Here is an 18,154-nt window from a genome sequence, read left to right as displayed (position 1 = left end):
ACCTGCCCTTCCTTGCTGACTTTTTCCCTTCCCTCCTGCCGGCCATGGCCCCTTTCCTTCTCTCCCTGGCCATCCCTGGCCATGCTGGTGAAAAAGTTGGCCTCAGCTGGGCATCCTCAGCTGATCAGCACCTGCAAGGCACCTTGCAGGCTCTTGGGATGGTGACAGCACCCCTGCCGGGGATGGCCGTGGCCGTGCTTGAGAAGAGGACTCTGAGCTAAACAAAGTAACTGAGCACAGGTAAAAAAATTCCTCAGGCAGGGCCGATGACCACACGCCCCTGCTCTGTGCAGCAGGCCAGGATTTAGTGCAGCAAACACTGACTCTTTAGGTCACTCAGTGCCCAGCGAGACATTTCCCTGGGTGCTGAGGCAGCAGGGCCTCAGAGTCTAAACCCCAGACCCCTGGCTGTCCCAGGAGACGTTGGGGGTTGCAATGTCAAAGGAACTTTGGAATAATATTAAGATGCTCTTTGCCTTTTGCACCCAGTCCTCCCATCCAGCACAGTGGTGTCCCAGACCCTGCACATGTGCCTTAGGCCGCAGACTGACCGCAGCCGGAGAGCAGCGCAGCTGCCTTCTGCTAAACCGGACCTCAGAGGGCTTTTCAAACCGGCTCTCCCCTCTTTTAAGGAAATACGACTATTTTTGTAAAACTATATTAATGTTAATATAGAATGGGTGTATTATTTTTAAATGAGTTCATTAATGCACATTTTTTTAATATGGTACAGATCATAGAGGCAACAAATAATGAAACTTCTCTGGAGTCCTCAGTCCCTTCAGAGAATATGAAGCGTCCTGAGAACAAAGGATTTAGGAAGAGCCCGTTGTGGATTAACTGTGCTGACTCAGCTGGCCACGGTCACCTGGGTTCACAGTCTGACTTTGCCATCTGTAGGGTAAAGAAAATATCAGGCTTTTCTGCCCTTCCGCCATCAGGATAGATGATGGATCCTTGTCCTGAATGCATGCCTGATGGCGGGCACCTGGAATAGGGTGTGGGCATAGGTAGATGGGATTCAGCTGAGTTAAGACTGTGCTTTTAAGGGCGGCGTCACGGGGGGACGCCAGCAGCACCAGCACCAGCACCAGCAGCCGCCGCAGCCGAAGCCGAAGCCGAAGCCGAGAAGCAGCAGAACGAACGCTAGAGAGCCCAGATAGAGTGAGGACTTGCTGGGGGCTGGGAGGCCTGCCAGCCTCCCAGCCCCCCAGCCAGCACCCCTGCCTGCCATATGCCTGGTGAACCCCAAATAAAAAACCTGCAAAACTACTGAGGACTCTGACTCCTCCTTTACCCGGTCTGCATGGGATCAGAAAACCTGCACTGTGCCCAGTTCTGCCTCTACAATTGGCGTAAGTCGGCAAGATCCATGTAGACGGGTATTGGAGCCCTCCGAAGACCTGGAGGGACTAAGGAGAACAGACTGTTTGCCTGTGATGACGCTGGAGGCACCATGGCGGCACAGAAGGTGGATACGGTCTGGAGCTGTGGGACGAGACCTCGCAGGGAGGAGACGCCCGAGAGGACCAGGCAATGACACCGGAAAGGACCAGCCAATGACACCGGAAAGGACCAGCCAATGACCCCTGAGGCAGCAGGCCGCTGCTGACGCAGGGAGAGGCCAATGGACATGGACTGATAAACTTGGACTGACAATGCCGCCAGAAGGCGGAGGACCTTGCAGGTTGATATGTTTTGGGACCCTGGGGGTGGAACAGTTTTGTTTGTAAACCCCAAGAGATGGGAATCTGGGGGTGGCCAGTGGGCCTTGATGGCCAAAAGCAGCCTGTGCATGCCCAGCAGCCAGGTGGAGGAGAAAAGCCAACTAAGAAGGCAAAAGCTGGTACTGATGATAAGTTGAGAATCCCTGAGCGGCTGTTAAGCAGCCTGGGTATGCTGAAGAACTGTGAGTCTCGTAAAATCACCTGTGGGTGATGCCCTGCTCATTCTTGAGCGAGGGTGAGGAGCTGAGGAACCTGTCCTTGGGGGACGGGTGGGGAATGTGGCTTGGGGTGGAGCCCAAGCCAAATGCAGAGTTTGGATCCCCGACCCATGTGCTTGTGCAGTGGGTTGGCCTGAGTGCAGGGGTCTGCGAGTCGCATGGGTGGCCATGAAGGCCGAGTGTTGGAGCGACTGCAGACAGAAACCCTGAGGGTTGGCGATTACCCCCAACAGAATAAAATTGCCAATCCCAGAGCTAGTGCATCCTGGGGGTGGATGCTATGTGTGCCTTGTAGCCGAGACTACAGCCAGAGAAGGCCAGGAAGCCTGACGGCTCCTGGTGTGATATAGCAGATGCCGTGTGTGATTTCCCCTCCCTCGCATGAGCAGTGCCTTCGGCAGCAGATTTGGTGGCTCATCTGCTGGTACCAATAATTGTCTTTTGCACTTGGTTGGTGCCCTGCCTGGACTTATTTGTGTTCTGTTGTATTTTGTTATGTTGTATTTTGTTATTTGATGTATTTGCTTTTGTGGGCCATGGCTGCATTGTTTGTTTGCTTAGAAAATTGTGTATATATGTATAGACTGTATGGCAGAAAACCCTGAGGGGGTGGACTGTAGGGTAAAGAAAATATCAGGCTTTTCTGCCCTTCCGCCATCAGGATAGATGATGGATCCTTGTCCTGAATGCATGCCTGATGGCGGGCACCTGGAATAGGGTGTGGGCATAGGTAGATGGGATTCAGCTGAGTTAAGACTGTGCTTTTAAGGGCGGCGTCACGGGGGGACGCCAGCAGCACCAGCACCAGCACCAGCAGCCGCCGCAGCCGAAGCCGAAGCCGAAGCCGAGAAGCAGCAGAACGAACGCTAGAGAGCCCAGATAGAGTGAGGACTTGCTGGGGGCTGGGAGGCCTGCCAGCCTCCCAGCCCCCCAGCCAGCACCCCTGCCTGCCATATGCCTGGTGAACCCCAAATAAAAAACCTGCAAAACTACTGAGGACTCTGACTCCTCCTTTACCCGGTCTGCATGGGATCAGAAAACCTGCACTGTATCCAGTCCTGCCCTTACACCATCTATTGGCTAAAAGCCTCCCTGTGCCTCAATTACCCCACTTGAAAATGGGGCTCTTCCCAGACCACATTGTCACGAGGACTAAATCAGCCACACGTACAGCACAGACAACAGCACCTGGCACTGAGGGAGTTGTTGGTGTTAGACTTTACTGTTACTAATTTTTATGTATTATATATTTTTGTGTTTCCTTCCAGGAACAACCCCCCTCACTGTGCTCCAAGCTAAATAAAAAGAATATAGGACCAAATTATCCAAATAGGTTCCTTTCTCTTGAATTCAAAATGAGAAAGCCATCTTGCAAAGAAAGGCATGTTTCAAACATAATGTCACCATAACTTCCAGTTACTGGCAATTGAATATTCTCACCCTCGGGCACTAAGTATTGCCTGAAGTTTTTGAAGAAAACAACAACAACAGCAACAACAAAAAATGTGAAATTCCTCATTTTGATAAAGAGTCTTGCAAATGCTGTTTAGAAAATGGGTAACCTTGGGTAATATGTGGGAGACACAGCCCCCCAGGTGAAGATGCTATTTGAGGACAGACTACCAAATACAGTGATTAATAATAAAAATATAAGGGACTAATATTGTAATAAACGTCTTGGCTTCGGGATTTAGAGACTGTATTCAATGAAACCCAAATTGTAGCTTTCTTTCAGAAATACAGATTTGACGTTTTTAATATTGTTTCAATGCTTTTAAGATAGAGTTAGGTATGTGCTAAATATAGATATGCTCTTTTTCCTCTCAAGACATCCATCAAGCTTGCTCAGCAAATAGTGTACACTGCAAGGTGTTTTTGGAGATGAAAAAGTTTGCCTTTGCAGATAACAGTGAATACTTCATGCAACATGGAAAAACAAGCTTTCTCTCACTGTGCTCATGGCTGGCACCACACAGGAGCCCTGGTCTACCATCCTCAGCATCCAGGAGCTTGTAGGATGGTGTAGGGTAAGGAAAAATGTCAGGCTTTTCTGCCCTCCTGCCATCAGGATAGATGAGGGAACCCTGTGATCCTGAATGCATGCCTGATGGCGGGCACCTGAAGTGGGTCCACCTGCGCTAAGACTGAGCTTATAAGGGCGGCGTCACAGGGACGCTAGAAGAAGCCAAAGCAGAAGCTGAGGAGAAGCCGAAAGAAGCTGAGAGAAGGCCGGAGAGCAATAGAGTGAAGACTTGCTGGGGGCTGGGAGGCTTGCCAGCCTCCCGGCCCTCCAGCACCCCTGCCTGTCATATGCCTGGTGAACCCCAATAAAAGACCTACAAAAACCCACTAAGGACTCTGATTCCTCCTTTACCCGGTCTGCTGGATCAGAAAACCTGCACTGGTCCAGTCCTGACCCCTACAGATGGGAGCGAGCAGTGGGTGGTAGGAATTGATCTAGGTCAGTTCGATGTGACATCCAAGTCTTACGTTCTATGACTCAAGCTCACTCATTTTCAGCTGGGACAATAGAGAGAGTGGTGATTAAGGGCAGCCTGACCTCGGCTACTTAGCCTGAGATTCTTCATTGACAAATGCAAATCATAATTGTATCTCCCACTTCAGGGTGTTGCAAAGATTATAGAGATTCTAGAATCTTTGTCAAGTCCTTGTCCTCAAAATCATACCAACAGGGGGCCTCCCTGGTGGCCAAGGGGTTAAGTTCTGCTCTCACGTTATCACTGCTATGACCTCTCCTGTCTCGCCCACTTCTCCCCTCAGCGGTGTTTCAATCAATCCACCGGTTCTGTTCCCTACTGTCTCTGAGGAATCCTCTCACACACACATTCCCCCCACACACACACACTTCTGGCCTACTCCCCACTTCAACTCAAAAATAAATAAAACCTTTTAAAAAACATTGTATCGACAGGAGACGTCTACCATACATTAAGAGGAGCCCAGGATTCGTCATGCAGTCGCCCTGGGGTGAAGCACTGCTGCAGACACCTGTGTAAATGATGATTTTACGATGCTCACAGCTTCAGTGTGCCAGGCGTTGGTGCACTGGGGTCACACGGCTGCAGGCAGGACGCACAAGACTGTGTCTGCAGATGCTGGTGGTGAGCTCTGGCTCTGACTGGGCCCTCAGCCGGGACCTTCAGCCACAGCATCCACAGTGACCGCTCCATGTTGCCTTGTTGGCAGGCAGGCAAGGGGTCTGCTCTAAATAGGTTCTGCCATCCGCCGCATTAAGACAAAATACTCTAGTGTGTAAGACCTTCCATAGAAAATAACTTTTTTTAAAAGATTTATTTATTTATGCATACAAGAACTGGAGTACAGGCCAGAGGTGCAGGAGGTGAGAGGATTCACCAGAGATAGAGTGGGGAGCAGAACAGACAGACAGACCGAAGACATTGCTGAGGGAAGCAGAGGACGGGACAGGAGAGGTCTGCAGGGCCATGTGGGAATCAACCTGGCCGGCCGGGAGTCGAACCCACGCCGCAGAGGCTGCGGACAGCTTCACAGCGCTGCGCTCAACCCCCTGCGCCACCAGGGAGGCCCGAAAATAACTCTTTAATAGAATTAGTGCTCGACAGAAAAGAGAAATACAGTTAAAACAGTGCCCAATAAAACACCCAAAGTTCTCCATCCCCTCGTGGGTAAATGCCCAGCCTAACAGGGTTGGCCCAAAGCAGGGCCATGAGGCCCAAAATCATGTCACAAGTTTAAGGCACTTTCCGGCAGGAACCCCTGGGAAGGGGCAGAGGGGCTGGGCAAGACTGGCAGGAAAAGAGCAAAATCAAAGCAAGTCAAGATTAAGTCTCCACCCCCCCCACCCCCCCTCCCGCTCCCCGCAGGCCTCACCCATGTCTCTGTCTCTTTCATGTGTCTCTTTCCACGTGTCTCTTTCTGCTTGCACTCCCAAGCCCCCAGTGCAAGTCCCAGGGAGAGAAGCAAAGAGTTTCTTCAGACTTCTCTGCCCCATGGGCCTCCTCTAGGGCATCTTCCAGGTCTTCTTCCTTCCTGTCTCCTCTAGCTCCCCTCCAGCACCTCCCCTTTCTGGGGGTTGCCCTGTCACAGCCTGAGCTCTTGAACACGGCTCCATGGGGGAGTCAGCTTTCTTGTGGGTCAAGTGCCCCAGGAAGCAGGATGGCAGCGGGAGCACGGCGATGGCTGGCCTAGGGGGTCAGGTTTTGCTGGTCCTGGAGTTACTAAGGCCCCGTGCACAGGAGCATGTCCAGGAATTAGCAGGCGTGTTGTCAAGTGGCCCGGTGAATGAGGTTAATGAAGAACGATGGTGTTCAGCCGTGTTATCGCCAACAGAATGAAAAAGACACAATATTGGAAACAGCTGACTGAGAAAGTCCCCCATGATCACAAGGCTCTTCTCCTCAGCGGCCCCTCAGTCCCGCAAGAGGGGGAACCTAGCCTACCTCCATTTCTCAAACACCTCCACATGAGAGCAGGGCGAGGGGCGCGGTAAGGAACAGCAGCTGTCATTTGCAGCTGTAGCACGTTGCTTTATGCCGGCGGCGTGAGCATCGTCGTGGGCTTTCCTCCTAGATTTCAGCTGAGGCGACGAACAGAAACCCCACACACAGCGGCTCCAATTTGCTTCATGGCCCAGCCAGCCCGGGTTGGCAGGTCGGCTCCGCTCAGGGATGACATTTAGCGACAGGGGTCCTGGCACACCTCCGCTGTTCTGGGGGGCGTTATCCTCAGCTGCAGGGCAAGAGAGGTAACACCTCACCTCCAGCTGCGAGGACAAGGCAGAGCCCAAAAAGCCCTCGTCTCAGCCTGGGGATGATCTGTCTGCACCTGTCTTCATCATTCTTCACCTGCCTTTGCTCCATCGCCTCTGCCCACATCCATTGGCCCAAATTCACTCACGTGGCCTTGTTGCATGGCAGGCCGGGAAATAGTACGACAATAAAGCCACACGCTCAGAAGAACAGAGGGAGGGACAGGGCCTGTCCCACGCGTGGTCAATAAATTATACTAACATCCAAATGTTTGCAGCATTCAAAAGCTCATCATATCTTCCTGATCGCCATCAATTTCAGGGTCATAAATAATGTGCCAATTGCAAATGAGCCTAAATTAAATAACATGTACTTACCAGTGTCAAAGCACTTATCAATGTCTCCACGACTGCCAGCAACTCCCCTGCTAAAGTGTCTGCAAGTTGAGTTGGCAACATCATTCTTACCTGGGCTCCTGCCTATGCATCATGATGAATCCAAACGAAGAATGTTCAACGAGATCGTGGCAGAATTTGGAAATAACTAAGGTGGAGGAAAGCGGCTTGACAGCTAAGAATCCACACTCAAAACTGGTTGGGGACAAAATTCGTTTACCTTCAAGGCAAGAACAGGTGGTGTTTTCTTTCACGTGTGTAATGGTGTTGTTTATGTATGCATCACCTAACATTAAATTCTAGATTTAAAACAGGATTCCTTCACAGCTGCTGCAAGTTTAATGGTCTTGAGTAAATGTTTACAGACGCCTGAATATGCCCTTAGCCGAGCGCGGCATGATGAAGAGGGCTGGGCCTGAAATCACCTCTGTCTTCCTTAAGTGCTCAGCCTCCCTGAGTCAAATTCCTCAGCTGTGACCCGGATTACTACCTACACCTTGCGGTGGAGAAACAAAAAATGGCACAGAAAGCCCTTTATACCAGCCGACACGGTCACACCCCGCGGAGCAGAGAACACTCGGGCTGCGTCTGGTCTGCAGATAGGAAGCACCGACGACCCCCAGTGCCCCCGGGGGCCCGGGCAGCAGACACAGGGAGGGAACCAGATTATGCTCTCCTGCTTTTGATTCCCGTCTTGTTGTCTCAAGCAAAAGACGGATAAATCAACTCACCAGGGCCATGTAGTCCTGGCTTACTCCCAGGAGGAAAGAGAGCACACGTCACGGTCACGGCCACCGTCAGCCCCGGTGCGCCAGCAGCAGCACCAGCGCTGACCTGGTCCCGACGGAGAATCTTCCATAGCGTGACTGCAAGCTCAGACCACTGCCTATAGGCCCAGGCACAGAGGGAATCATCGGGAGGGATGTACTGATTTTTTTAAAACTGGATTTAAGCAAGAAGAAATGTGAAAAATAACCCGGCGGAAGCAAATCACCATGTTAAGCATTTCTCACTGGGAATCGTAAATGCTCAAGCCTAAGGTGAGGGATGCCAGGCAATGAGCAGGGAGCTGCACAAGAATCACACGGGGAGACCCAACAACATAGCGCCGTGGGGTGACGGGTCCCAGACTACCTCACCGAGCTACAGAGGACAAGGGGTGTGGCAAGCGGGAACCCAAAGGAAACACGTCTCAGAGAGACATTCCACACTTTCCACACCAAGTGCCCCGGGAAGAAGTTCCATTGTCGGGCGTTTGCATGGCATGTTTCCGTGTCAGGAGGTGAGGTTTCAATCTTTCTCTTTGCCCGCCCTCCCAAAGAGAATTTCACTCCAGAGAAGTAAATAAACTGAATTTGATAAAGCTATGTGGCTAGGAGCAAGACGATGGGCCCTCCCACAAATCACAAATCGCAGCTAAGAAGGCACCTCCCAAGCCTGGAGACAGTGAGGAGACAGTGGGTGGGCACCGCCATTGTGCCCAGGCCCCTGCCAGTGACGAGGGCCCAGAATCCCAGGGCCTCACACAGCGCAGCACACATGGTGCTGGGTGGCTTTGGCTGCAGAGAGGGAAGCACCGAGCAGGAGACGTGCCCTGTGGCCTCACACTGTCGGAGGTGGGCCAAGTGTGTCCAGTGAAAACCGGCGAGAGCTGAAGCACAACTTCACGTGCCTTTGCTAGGTCTTCAGATCACCACCTGCGACATCTCCCCAGGACAGATGTAAAGGGGTGCCACCCAGGAGGGGCCCTCGTGTGGGATGCAGGGACACCCACTATGGATGGCACAGGATGAACTTGTGTGCTGAGGGGACAGAACTCACCTCGGAATCCCAAGTTTGAAGAGAGAGAAGCATCTCCAAGTGAGACCGAGCAGGGGAGCTTTCCCTGGCCTCCGGGAGCCCCTCCTCAGACTCACAGGAGGGCAGAGCACACCCTCCTCATGTTGGGGGGCTGTGCTAGGGGCTGACTGAGTCACGGGGCCTTTGGCAGATTCAACCCCCACAGGCTGTGTGGGAATAAACGCTGTTTCACAGATTCTAAGAACCAAGTCACTTTCCCAAAGTTACCTTTCCCAGAAAGGGAACTCAGTGCCCACTTCCCAGAAAAGTAACTCAGGGGATTTGAACTTCATTTCCAGCATGTCCTCCCCCAAACCGCCTAAACAGAATCTCCCCAAACTTGACCCCGAGGTCATTTTTGTTTCTAAGAGGAGAGCTCAACATTTGACTTTGACTTTCTTCCTGAACCAACCTCTCAGGTAAAGACAGCACTGGAGGGTGCAAAGCACTGCCCTGGGTGGCCCCACTCAAAATTGGGCTCCCAGAAGGTGACAGACGCGCTTTCCCTGGGCCCAGACCTTCCCCCAGATCCTGCGCTGTGATCCACCCAGGATTGACTTTCAACCTTGCTCCTGCCTAAGCTTAAAGCCTCCTGAGGCAAGCCCCAGTGCCCCAAGGAGTAAGTTCTCCTGAAGGGTACAGGGAGCTCACCAGAGACAAGTTTCCATGATGTTCGGACAACAGTAAAGCAACTGCCCGCTGGCAGCGCAGGGCCTGGGGTCTGGTGGGTACATCTCTCACTCTGCAGAAACAGCTCTAGACCCTGCCCAATAACAACACCTCAATGCCAGCACGATCCCGACTTTTATTATTAGTCAGACCGATCACGACGACGAGGGCGAGAAGCAGGCACAGGCCAGTGCACAGTCCAGCACCCACCAAACTCGGGCCAGGACTCGTGGAGGTGGGTGGCAGCGCACTCCTCTCTGGGCCTCAGAATCGCACTTGGGCCCTGAAGTGCATCTGCTTGGTGGCGTTGTTCTTCATGCCCGTCCTCAGCATCCACTTGGACTTCATCCTCTGCACGTACTGCATGTCCCGCTCTCGCATCAGCGCCGCCCCTGTGGCCAAGGGGGCGAGAGACCAGGCAAGGGGGTGACCCGTGAGTCTCAGTTTGCGTCTCATATGTAAAGAGCTGTTAACCTGGGGTCTCTGTCCAGGGGGCCTTGGGTCCCACGTCTGCATACCAGAACTTTCCTCCCTGCACACGTTTCTATGCAGTTTTCACCACCCGTAAAGGGTGTCTAAGCTCCAAGGATGTACGGGGCAGAGGCAGACCGCGCACGGCAGGCAGACAAGACCAAGTCAGTGTCTGCGGGACTTGGGGCTTGTCCGGCCCACACGCAGGAACGGTGAGTTTCATATGCAGATACTCCAGAACACACTGAAATTATTTTACTCTGATGGGGTTTCAGAGCTCAACAGTGTCGATGCCCACTTTACTCCTCTCTGTTCGCTGTGGGAAAATCACGGCCTTTACTAGGGCAGGGGCTCTAGAACACCTGCTGGATGACCCTGGCCCCCAGGACTCCCGAAGGCAGGGCCCATCATCTTTCTCATCTTACAAATGTGGAAACAACGTGCTGAGATTAATGGAATCGCACCCACTTACTCATCTAATGAGGGCATCAGAGAAGCTACATTTGACTCCACAGTCCAGTGCCAGAAGGACACTCTAACTCCTCTGTAATCTCTCCCTTTGACAATTACAAAATAATTATTTTTGTAACTATTCCCTTCTAGAAAGTTACTAGTGTATATGCAGTTTCAGAGAGCACCAGAAACGTGAAGTCCGTACACCATGGAGCTCCGGGCTCGCGTAACCGTGTCCAGCGGTAACGGGGCCTTGCGGCCAATGCTTGCCCTACAGAAGGCCTGCGAGGGTGACATAAACGGAAGCGACGTCCCCCCAGCCTGCAATACCTGCAATACCCGGCTGCCCCAGGGTTGCGAGCGTCGACGTACCTGTGCTGCCGGTCCACCCCAGAGCTCTGTACTGCCGCAGCACCCGGCCCACGGCCTTCTGATTCCTAGCGACGGCCACGGCTCTGGATACGCCAAACCGCTGCTTGTAGTATCGCATCAAGGAGCGGTGACCCACTCTGGCACCTGTTTTGCCAAAGAGCAATATTCAAACATGGACTTGGATAGTTTTTCAAGGCAGAGGTACACAGAATGGGCTTTCCAAACCAGACCTGTACAGATCTCTAGCTGGGAGTAGGAACAGTACACTACCTGCTGGAGGAGGATCAGAGCGAGCCTTTTAAAAAAAAAAAAAAAAAAAAAAAAAAAGCCTAAGAAGAAAGTGATTTAAAAAGAGAACAGCAAGCCACTGTTAAGTGAAAACTCAGTACTTAAATGCAATATGCCTCATAGAAGTTCACAGCAGTGCCCACATAGGGCCCAAGGAGGTAAGGGGTCTGCACTTTATTTTTTTTAATACAAAGGGGATTAAGCATAGAGAGCGATCCTGATGTTTATGTCTTGGAGTCACAGTTGGTCTGGGACAGAAATCAATCCACCTTCGCTTAAATTTCTGTGGCAACGGTCCTCAAATCCAAGCGCCTTTACCCCCGCGGGTACATGGCCCTGACTGGAGACACATCTCGTTACTGGAGCTCCGAGGCTACTGGCGCAGAGCGGGGAGAGGCCAGGGACGCTGCCAACCTCCCGAGCGCAGCCAGACCCCCAAGATGGAGGATTACCTGGCCCGAGAGGCCCACGGTGCTGAGGCTGAGCCGCCCTCTTGCTCTCTGTGCGGGGAAGCACCGCTGAACTGGAACTTTAAAAGATGACTAAGCCACATTGTCTGGACTGCTGGGGCTGATGCAGCAGCAGCTGTCACGCTACGTGTGCCACGATGCTATCTGCCTGAAGTGAGTCATCACTGGTCCTTCCCCGGGACAGTGGGCCGGGCCGGGATCTGCACTGCACTGCAGGGAACGGAAAAGTTTGCTGACTACCTGGACACAGAAAAGTAGTTACTTCTAGGTGTTCGTGCTGTGATCAGACTCCAGAAGTGACAAACAGAAGCTTCTGGTTCACAGATGACAAGGCCTGAGGACACCAACAGGGGAAAACATGTTTTTCCCTGAAGCTGACTGGTTGCTTAGCATTAACAAGCTCCCGCCCACAAAAGCAAGTACAGGTAACGGCTAAGATCAAGTTTAGGAGGAGGCTCTAGCAGGCAGATCTGCCCCTGTCTACTGTGACTTTCTACTTGTAATGTTAGGGCCGGGTGCTGCAGGTTTGCGATAGTTACCTCAAAAATCATTAAATGATAATGCCAGTCAATTACATATAAATCAATATATTTATCTTCTTAAGCAGCATTTGGAAATACATACTGTTGAAGGCTGGCTTTTAAAAACATCCTTGAAAAGGGCCTCTCTAGTGGCACAGGGGTTAAAATCTCAGCACTATCAAGCTATCTCCAGCCACTGTACATGAGTTTGATCCCTGGCCAAGGAGATACCCACATGGCGCAGCAGACCTCTCCTGTCTTGCCCGCTGCTCCCCTCAGCAGGGTATTTCAGTCAGTCTGCCTGTTCTGCTCCCCACTCTGTCTCTGGTGGATCCTCTCACCCTCCCACACCTCTGGCCAACACCCCAAATCTTGTACGCATAAATTAAATAAATCTTTAAAAACAAACAAACAAAATATCCTTGAAAAGGTTTCACTACTCAGTGCCAAGGTTTCTAACAGCCTTGGGGGATGGAAGGGTGGGCAGTAAAAACAGCCGTGCCCAGAGCCAGCCTACCCTGGGTCAGTGACAGCACCTGACATTAAGCATCAAGTATAATATGTAAAGTACAGCTCACTGGAAGGCCCTCATCAAGGAAAAGTATTTTTAGAACAGTGTGACTAGGCAATAAATAGCAGGTGGAGCTCTCTGTCTGAGCGAGCCACGCCTGCCTGACCCGGCAGCACAAGCTCACGGAACTGCCCAGCTCTGCTCAGCCAACAGCCTCACACGCGATGTCATCAGACAGTGGGAAAGAAAAATTTCCAACTGTAATTTTCCTACGAAGATAAACTATGTCTCTCTCCCAGATCCACCAGCAGTTTCACCTGGCGAAATGGACGTGTTTTTCCCACGAACTTATCCACAGCAGCTGAAGAGCATTGAAGTGAAACTCAGGGAACCCGCCTGACCAGTCATCAAAACAAATGCTCACAGCGCCCTCTTCTGGATCATCGCTGTCACTGCTCTGGGGTCATCTAGGTTCTCAAGTATGGATAGATTTAAGGAACCACCACTGATTTTGGAACAAATTAAAGCTGACTAAAGTGGGCACAGTGGATGGAATATTACTAAGTTCTCCACATTTGAAACCATCTCAAATAGCTTCATGCTAACATCCCTGGCAACGCAATCACTCCACTGCAAAACTGAAGTGGCGCTGGACAGGTAAAATTGTCCAAAGAGGTAACCAGTGAGTAAATCCGCTGCTGGACACCACTTCACGCTTCTACTGTGTTTATGCAGAGATCTCCCATCTTCCCAGTTCACTGCAAAACTCCCCAAACCAGTATTGAGACACGGGAGGAGACAAATGGCCTATAAGCTGTCAGGTCTCCCTGCAATCAGACTGATTGAAGGAGGCTTGCCCTTCAATGAGACGGCAAACACTGGGTCACATTTCCAGCACTGTAGCATCTAGTAAGAAGTTTCAGAATACTGGCGGGTTGTGATATGTTAAGAAAGCTTTCCTTCTGAGCTATGAAAAAAAGGGGCCTCCCTGGTGGCACAATGGGTTAAGACTCAGCACTATGAAGCTATCAGCAGCCACTGCGGCATTAGTTTGTCACAGGGAGCTGACCCACATGGCACAGCAGACCTCTCCTGTCTCTCCCGCTGTTCCCCTCAACAGTGCATTTCAGTAGATCTGCCTGTTCTGCTCCCCACTCTGTCTCTGGTGAACCCTCTCATCTTCCAGACCTCTGGCCTGTACCCCAGTTCTTGTATGCATAAGTAAAAATGAATCTAAAAAAAGATGAAATTTTGGCATATGCAGAAAATTGAAAGGAACAATAGATTATGTGAGGTCAAGTAAGTCAAAAGAGAAAGACAGATATGGGATGATTTCATCTACATTAAAAATAAATTAAAAACCAACCCAAACAAAATGAAAACCAACCAGTGACACTGACAACAGAACTGAGGTTACCAGAGGGGAAAAAGGTGGGAGGTGGGAGCAAGGGTTGGGAGGGAGAGGGCGGATTTCAAGAATAATGGTGGTTTTTCACAAATAAAAAGCTCACGCTGGGGAAAAAAGAAAGAAAACTATGCTTTGTTGCTATTTAAACCAATCCTATTATAAGGTCTCAGCATTCAGTCATCTGTAAAGACCCATCAAGGCAGCAAATGATGTATATTTAGATGCTTTTATTAGGGCTCTTACTCTTCTGCAGGTCACAGATGCTTTAAGAAACCACAGTTTCTCCCCAGAGAAAAGGCCTCTACCACACAATAGTCAGAAAATGTATATGGGGCCTCCCTGGTGGTGCAAGAGGTTAAGACACAACCTATGAAGCTGTCCGATCCCCAGCCGGCCAGGAAGCAACCCACATGGAGCAGCAGACCTCTCCTGTCTCGCCCGCTGCTCCCCTCAGCTGTGTATTTCAGTGGATCTGCCTGTTCTGCTCCCCACTCTGTCTCTGGTGAATCCTCTCACCCCTCAAGCTCTGGCCTGTACCCCAGCTCTTGTATACATAAATCTTAAAAAAAAAGAAATGTGTATAGACACACAGGTAACTTGAAGTAGTTACGACATTTACCCAGGAAATTCACATACTGCACAGGGCAAAAAACTGTGCCAGTCTAGTTAAGAATGCTGGGTGAGGCAGTACCCGGCCGCGTCGAGGTTTTTCCCAAGCGTTTTGACGCAGTCCTACAACCAACCAGCTACTTCACCTCTAAGTCTATGTCCGAATACTTTAAAATAACATGACTCAGCAAGAAGACCAGCAGCGTGAGCAAGGAATCCCAGACTTCAAGCTATTGTCAGGCCACTTTCTTCTTCGACCTCATGGTGTGACACACAGCGACACGCCATGCTACCGCGGACAGCAAGTGCAGCGCTGAGCCCCGAGGCCGCTTCGTGACCAGAGGAGCTCTGCTCATCTGTCCTGCACCACAGCGGCCCAAGGGAATCAATCTTGCCTTTTAAAAGTCACCTTCACCCTCTCGATCCCTCAGCCAAGAAATATTTTTTTGGCTCCTGAATGTTTTCAGATCCTGTGCTGAGAGCAAGAAGCAGTCTATGTTTTCAAGCGTAAAGGGGAGGACAGGCAAGCAAGGCAACACCTGCACACGAGGGTGAGGGATGTCACAAGGCCTGCGGAAGTCCTGGGGCACGGGAGACTCTTGCTACTAGGACAGAATCCGAGCTGAGAAAGGCTTCCGGGGTCACACACCCAAGCTGAGTCTTCACTGAGAGAAGACAAGAGGCAACGCAAGCGCAAAGCCCAGAGGAAGAAACCACCACGGTGGTGAAGGAACAGCCCAGGGGAGCAGCAGCTGCAAAACTCAGCTTCCCTAAAGACAAAGCCTCTCCATGGAGAACTCCCAGGGGATGGTCAAAAAAATAAACTCCTGATGATTTTATAAAGAATGTTCTAGTTGTCAGGAGGAAAACAGACTGGGCATGGCCAGACAGGAAGATGACAGGTGACACAGACAAATGGGAAAAACAAAAAATATATTAAAAGCAATTTAGGAGCTGCATTTAGTAATCATCTGAAGGCAGGAGAGGAAGAGGAGTATCCTAAGAAGAAACCCAGTTTTGGCTTTGGCTAATCTTGGAAAATGCAGTCCCCTAATATGTCTTTTAGATAGCTACAGAGCCTTTTTTTTTTTAAGTTTCAAAACTGTTAAGTCCAGATGAAAATTTCTCTCAAACAGACCAAATTTCTTACGTACAAACACTCACGGGCATGCACTTTTATAACATGCAAAGGCAGATGTGAACGAGGCCGGCGACAGTCATGCTAACATGCTGCCTTACAGGGCTCATCCCTACAAGCCCTGTGGGATCTTATTCCACAGTTAAGGAAGCAAACTTAACGAGACACATCTGCCCAGACACATGGACTCCTCAGTAGGTGCAGGTAGTACAAGGAGGACCTTGTCTCTACCATTACCTCCCCGCCTTCTCACACGTTTCCACGGCTGCTCCTGTTTTATCAGCTGATCATAAGATCATAGACAATAGTGCTGCTTCTCATATTTATGCCTCCTCTTCACACCTGGATTAAATCCTCACCAACAGGAATCCTGCACCCCAAAACGGAAGGCAGAATTCAAACTCAAAGCCTCTCCAATAGCCAGAACACACAGGCAAACCAGGCTCTACTCAGTCAGATACACCCAGGCCAGGTTACCATTTGCAAGTCTGAGCAACATGCGGAACCAAGAATAATCAAAGAATTAAAATTCAAAGGTCAGATAAACAAGAAAAACCTAGATGGGGCCAAGAAAATAAAGAAAAGGTCTACGTATTTGAAAAGAAATGACTAATCAAAGCAAACTTGTTTATGTTCTGTCTGGATGGAAGGGACTGATAGGAACATGCCTCTTCGATAATCTCACTGGCATTGAACTATTTGAAAAGGGAACTTACCAGAAGGCAGAATTAACTCCATGGTTTCATCATCATATTCCAGGGGCTTTTCTGAGGATAATTCCTCAGTCTCATCAGGGTCCTCGCCTTCCTTATGGTCTGGATAGCTACTCCTGTAGCAATGAAAAATCATTAATAAACACCTCAAATTTAACTGACACGCAAAAATCGTGCTTCCCAATGTGGAAAACCCACCACCCACTTAAGTGGGGAGTGCAAGGAGGAACAGCAGCAGAGATTACAAACTGAAAGTTTTGGAGCGACAACAACTTTGTGGCATTTTCTCTGTATGAAAGTGTACAAATGGTCTATGAACTAAAAATGAATCGCAGGCATAAATGTAACACAACTTTGTAAAAACTCTACGGTAACAAAGGAGACAACCTACATGACTTAGGTGTGGTTCAAGTGGTAAATTTTTTAGCATGACACCAAAGGCATAACCCATGAAAGAAATAACCAACAAGCTGGACTTCATTAAAATTAAGAATGGGGCCTCCCTGGTGGCGCAAAGGGTTAAGCACCACACTATGAAGAAATCCGCAGCTTCTGCGGCACGAGTTCGATCCCTGGCCGGCCAGGGAGCAGCCCACATGGCGCAGCAGACCTCTCCTGGCTTGCCCACTGCTCCCCTCAGCAGTGTACTTCGGTCAGTCTGCCTGTTCCGTTCCCCACTCTGTCTCTGGTGGATCCTCTCACTCCCCTGCATCTCTGGCCTGTACCCCAACTCTTGTATGCATTAAAAAATAAATCTTTAAAAAAATAAAAAATAAAATAAAGAACGTCTGCTCTGTAAAAAAACAATGTGAAGAAAATTAAAAGACAAGTCACTGACTGGAAAAAAATATGTATAGAAAACACATATGATAAAAGACTGTTATCCAAAATATATAATGAAATCTTAAAACTCAGTAAGAAACCAAACAATCCTAAGAAGTGGGTCAACCACCTTAACCGGCACACAGATGAGAAATAAGCACTGCAAAAGATGTTCCACGTTATATTTCATCAGAGAAATGAAAATTAAACAATGAGCTACCACTTACCCCCAATTAGGATGACCAAAGTCCACACAAAAATCTGAACATAAATGTTTAGAAGAGTTTTAGTCATTAACTGCCCACATGTGCAAGCAACCAAGATGGCCTTCAGTAGGTGAACGGGTAAATGAATATTTTTCAAACCAAAAAGGACTGAGTTATCAAGAACCAGTCTGAAAAGGGCTACATACTGTATTACTTTAACTAGATGACATTCTAGAAAAGGCAAAATATGGAAACAGAAAAGTCAGTGAAAAGATCAGTGGTTACCAGGGACTGGGGTGGAGGAAGGGCGTGATCACGAGACAGAGCACAGGGGAGCCTTAGGGTAATGAAACTAATCTGCATGAGACTACAAAGGTGGATACACATCATTATACACCTGTCCAAACCCACAGAACAGACACCATCCACCTGTCATCTCTTGATGGAGTATATATGATGGAGTTTGGGTGATAGGATTAAGTGTATACAGGTTCATCAATTGTAACAAATGCACTATAGGCAGGAGAGTATAATGAGGGAGTCTAAGCTTGGGATTCTGGGAACCGAGAATTTATG

General features: G+C 49.8%; 1 protein-coding gene across 1 annotated transcript; it reads right to left on the bottom strand.

Moving 5' to 3' along the window:
- Positions 1-9,402: 9,402 nt before the first annotated feature.
- LOC119237494 (cytoplasmic 60S subunit biogenesis factor ZNF622-like) lies at positions 9,403-17,090 on the bottom strand. Its single transcript, XM_037501515.2, has 3 exons — positions 16,554-17,090; positions 10,893-11,036; positions 9,403-9,988 (listed from the first exon to the last, which is right to left on the bottom strand). Exons 1-3 carry the CDS (start codon positions 16,684-16,686, stop codon positions 9,861-9,863), a joined length of 405 nt encoding a protein of 134 aa, XP_037357412.1. The 5' UTR covers positions 16,687-17,090; the 3' UTR covers positions 9,403-9,860.
- Positions 17,091-18,154: the final 1,064 nt, after the last annotated feature.

Source organism: Talpa occidentalis, unplaced genomic scaffold, assembly GCF_014898055.3.
Source record: "Talpa occidentalis isolate TD23 unplaced genomic scaffold, MPIMG_talOcc4v2.1 talOcc4.960, whole genome shotgun sequence".
In the NCBI taxonomy this organism is placed as follows: domain Eukaryota; kingdom Metazoa; phylum Chordata; class Mammalia; order Eulipotyphla; family Talpidae; genus Talpa; species Talpa occidentalis.
Note: the sequence above shows the minus strand (reverse complement) of the source record. Positions and strands in the feature narration are given on the sequence as shown.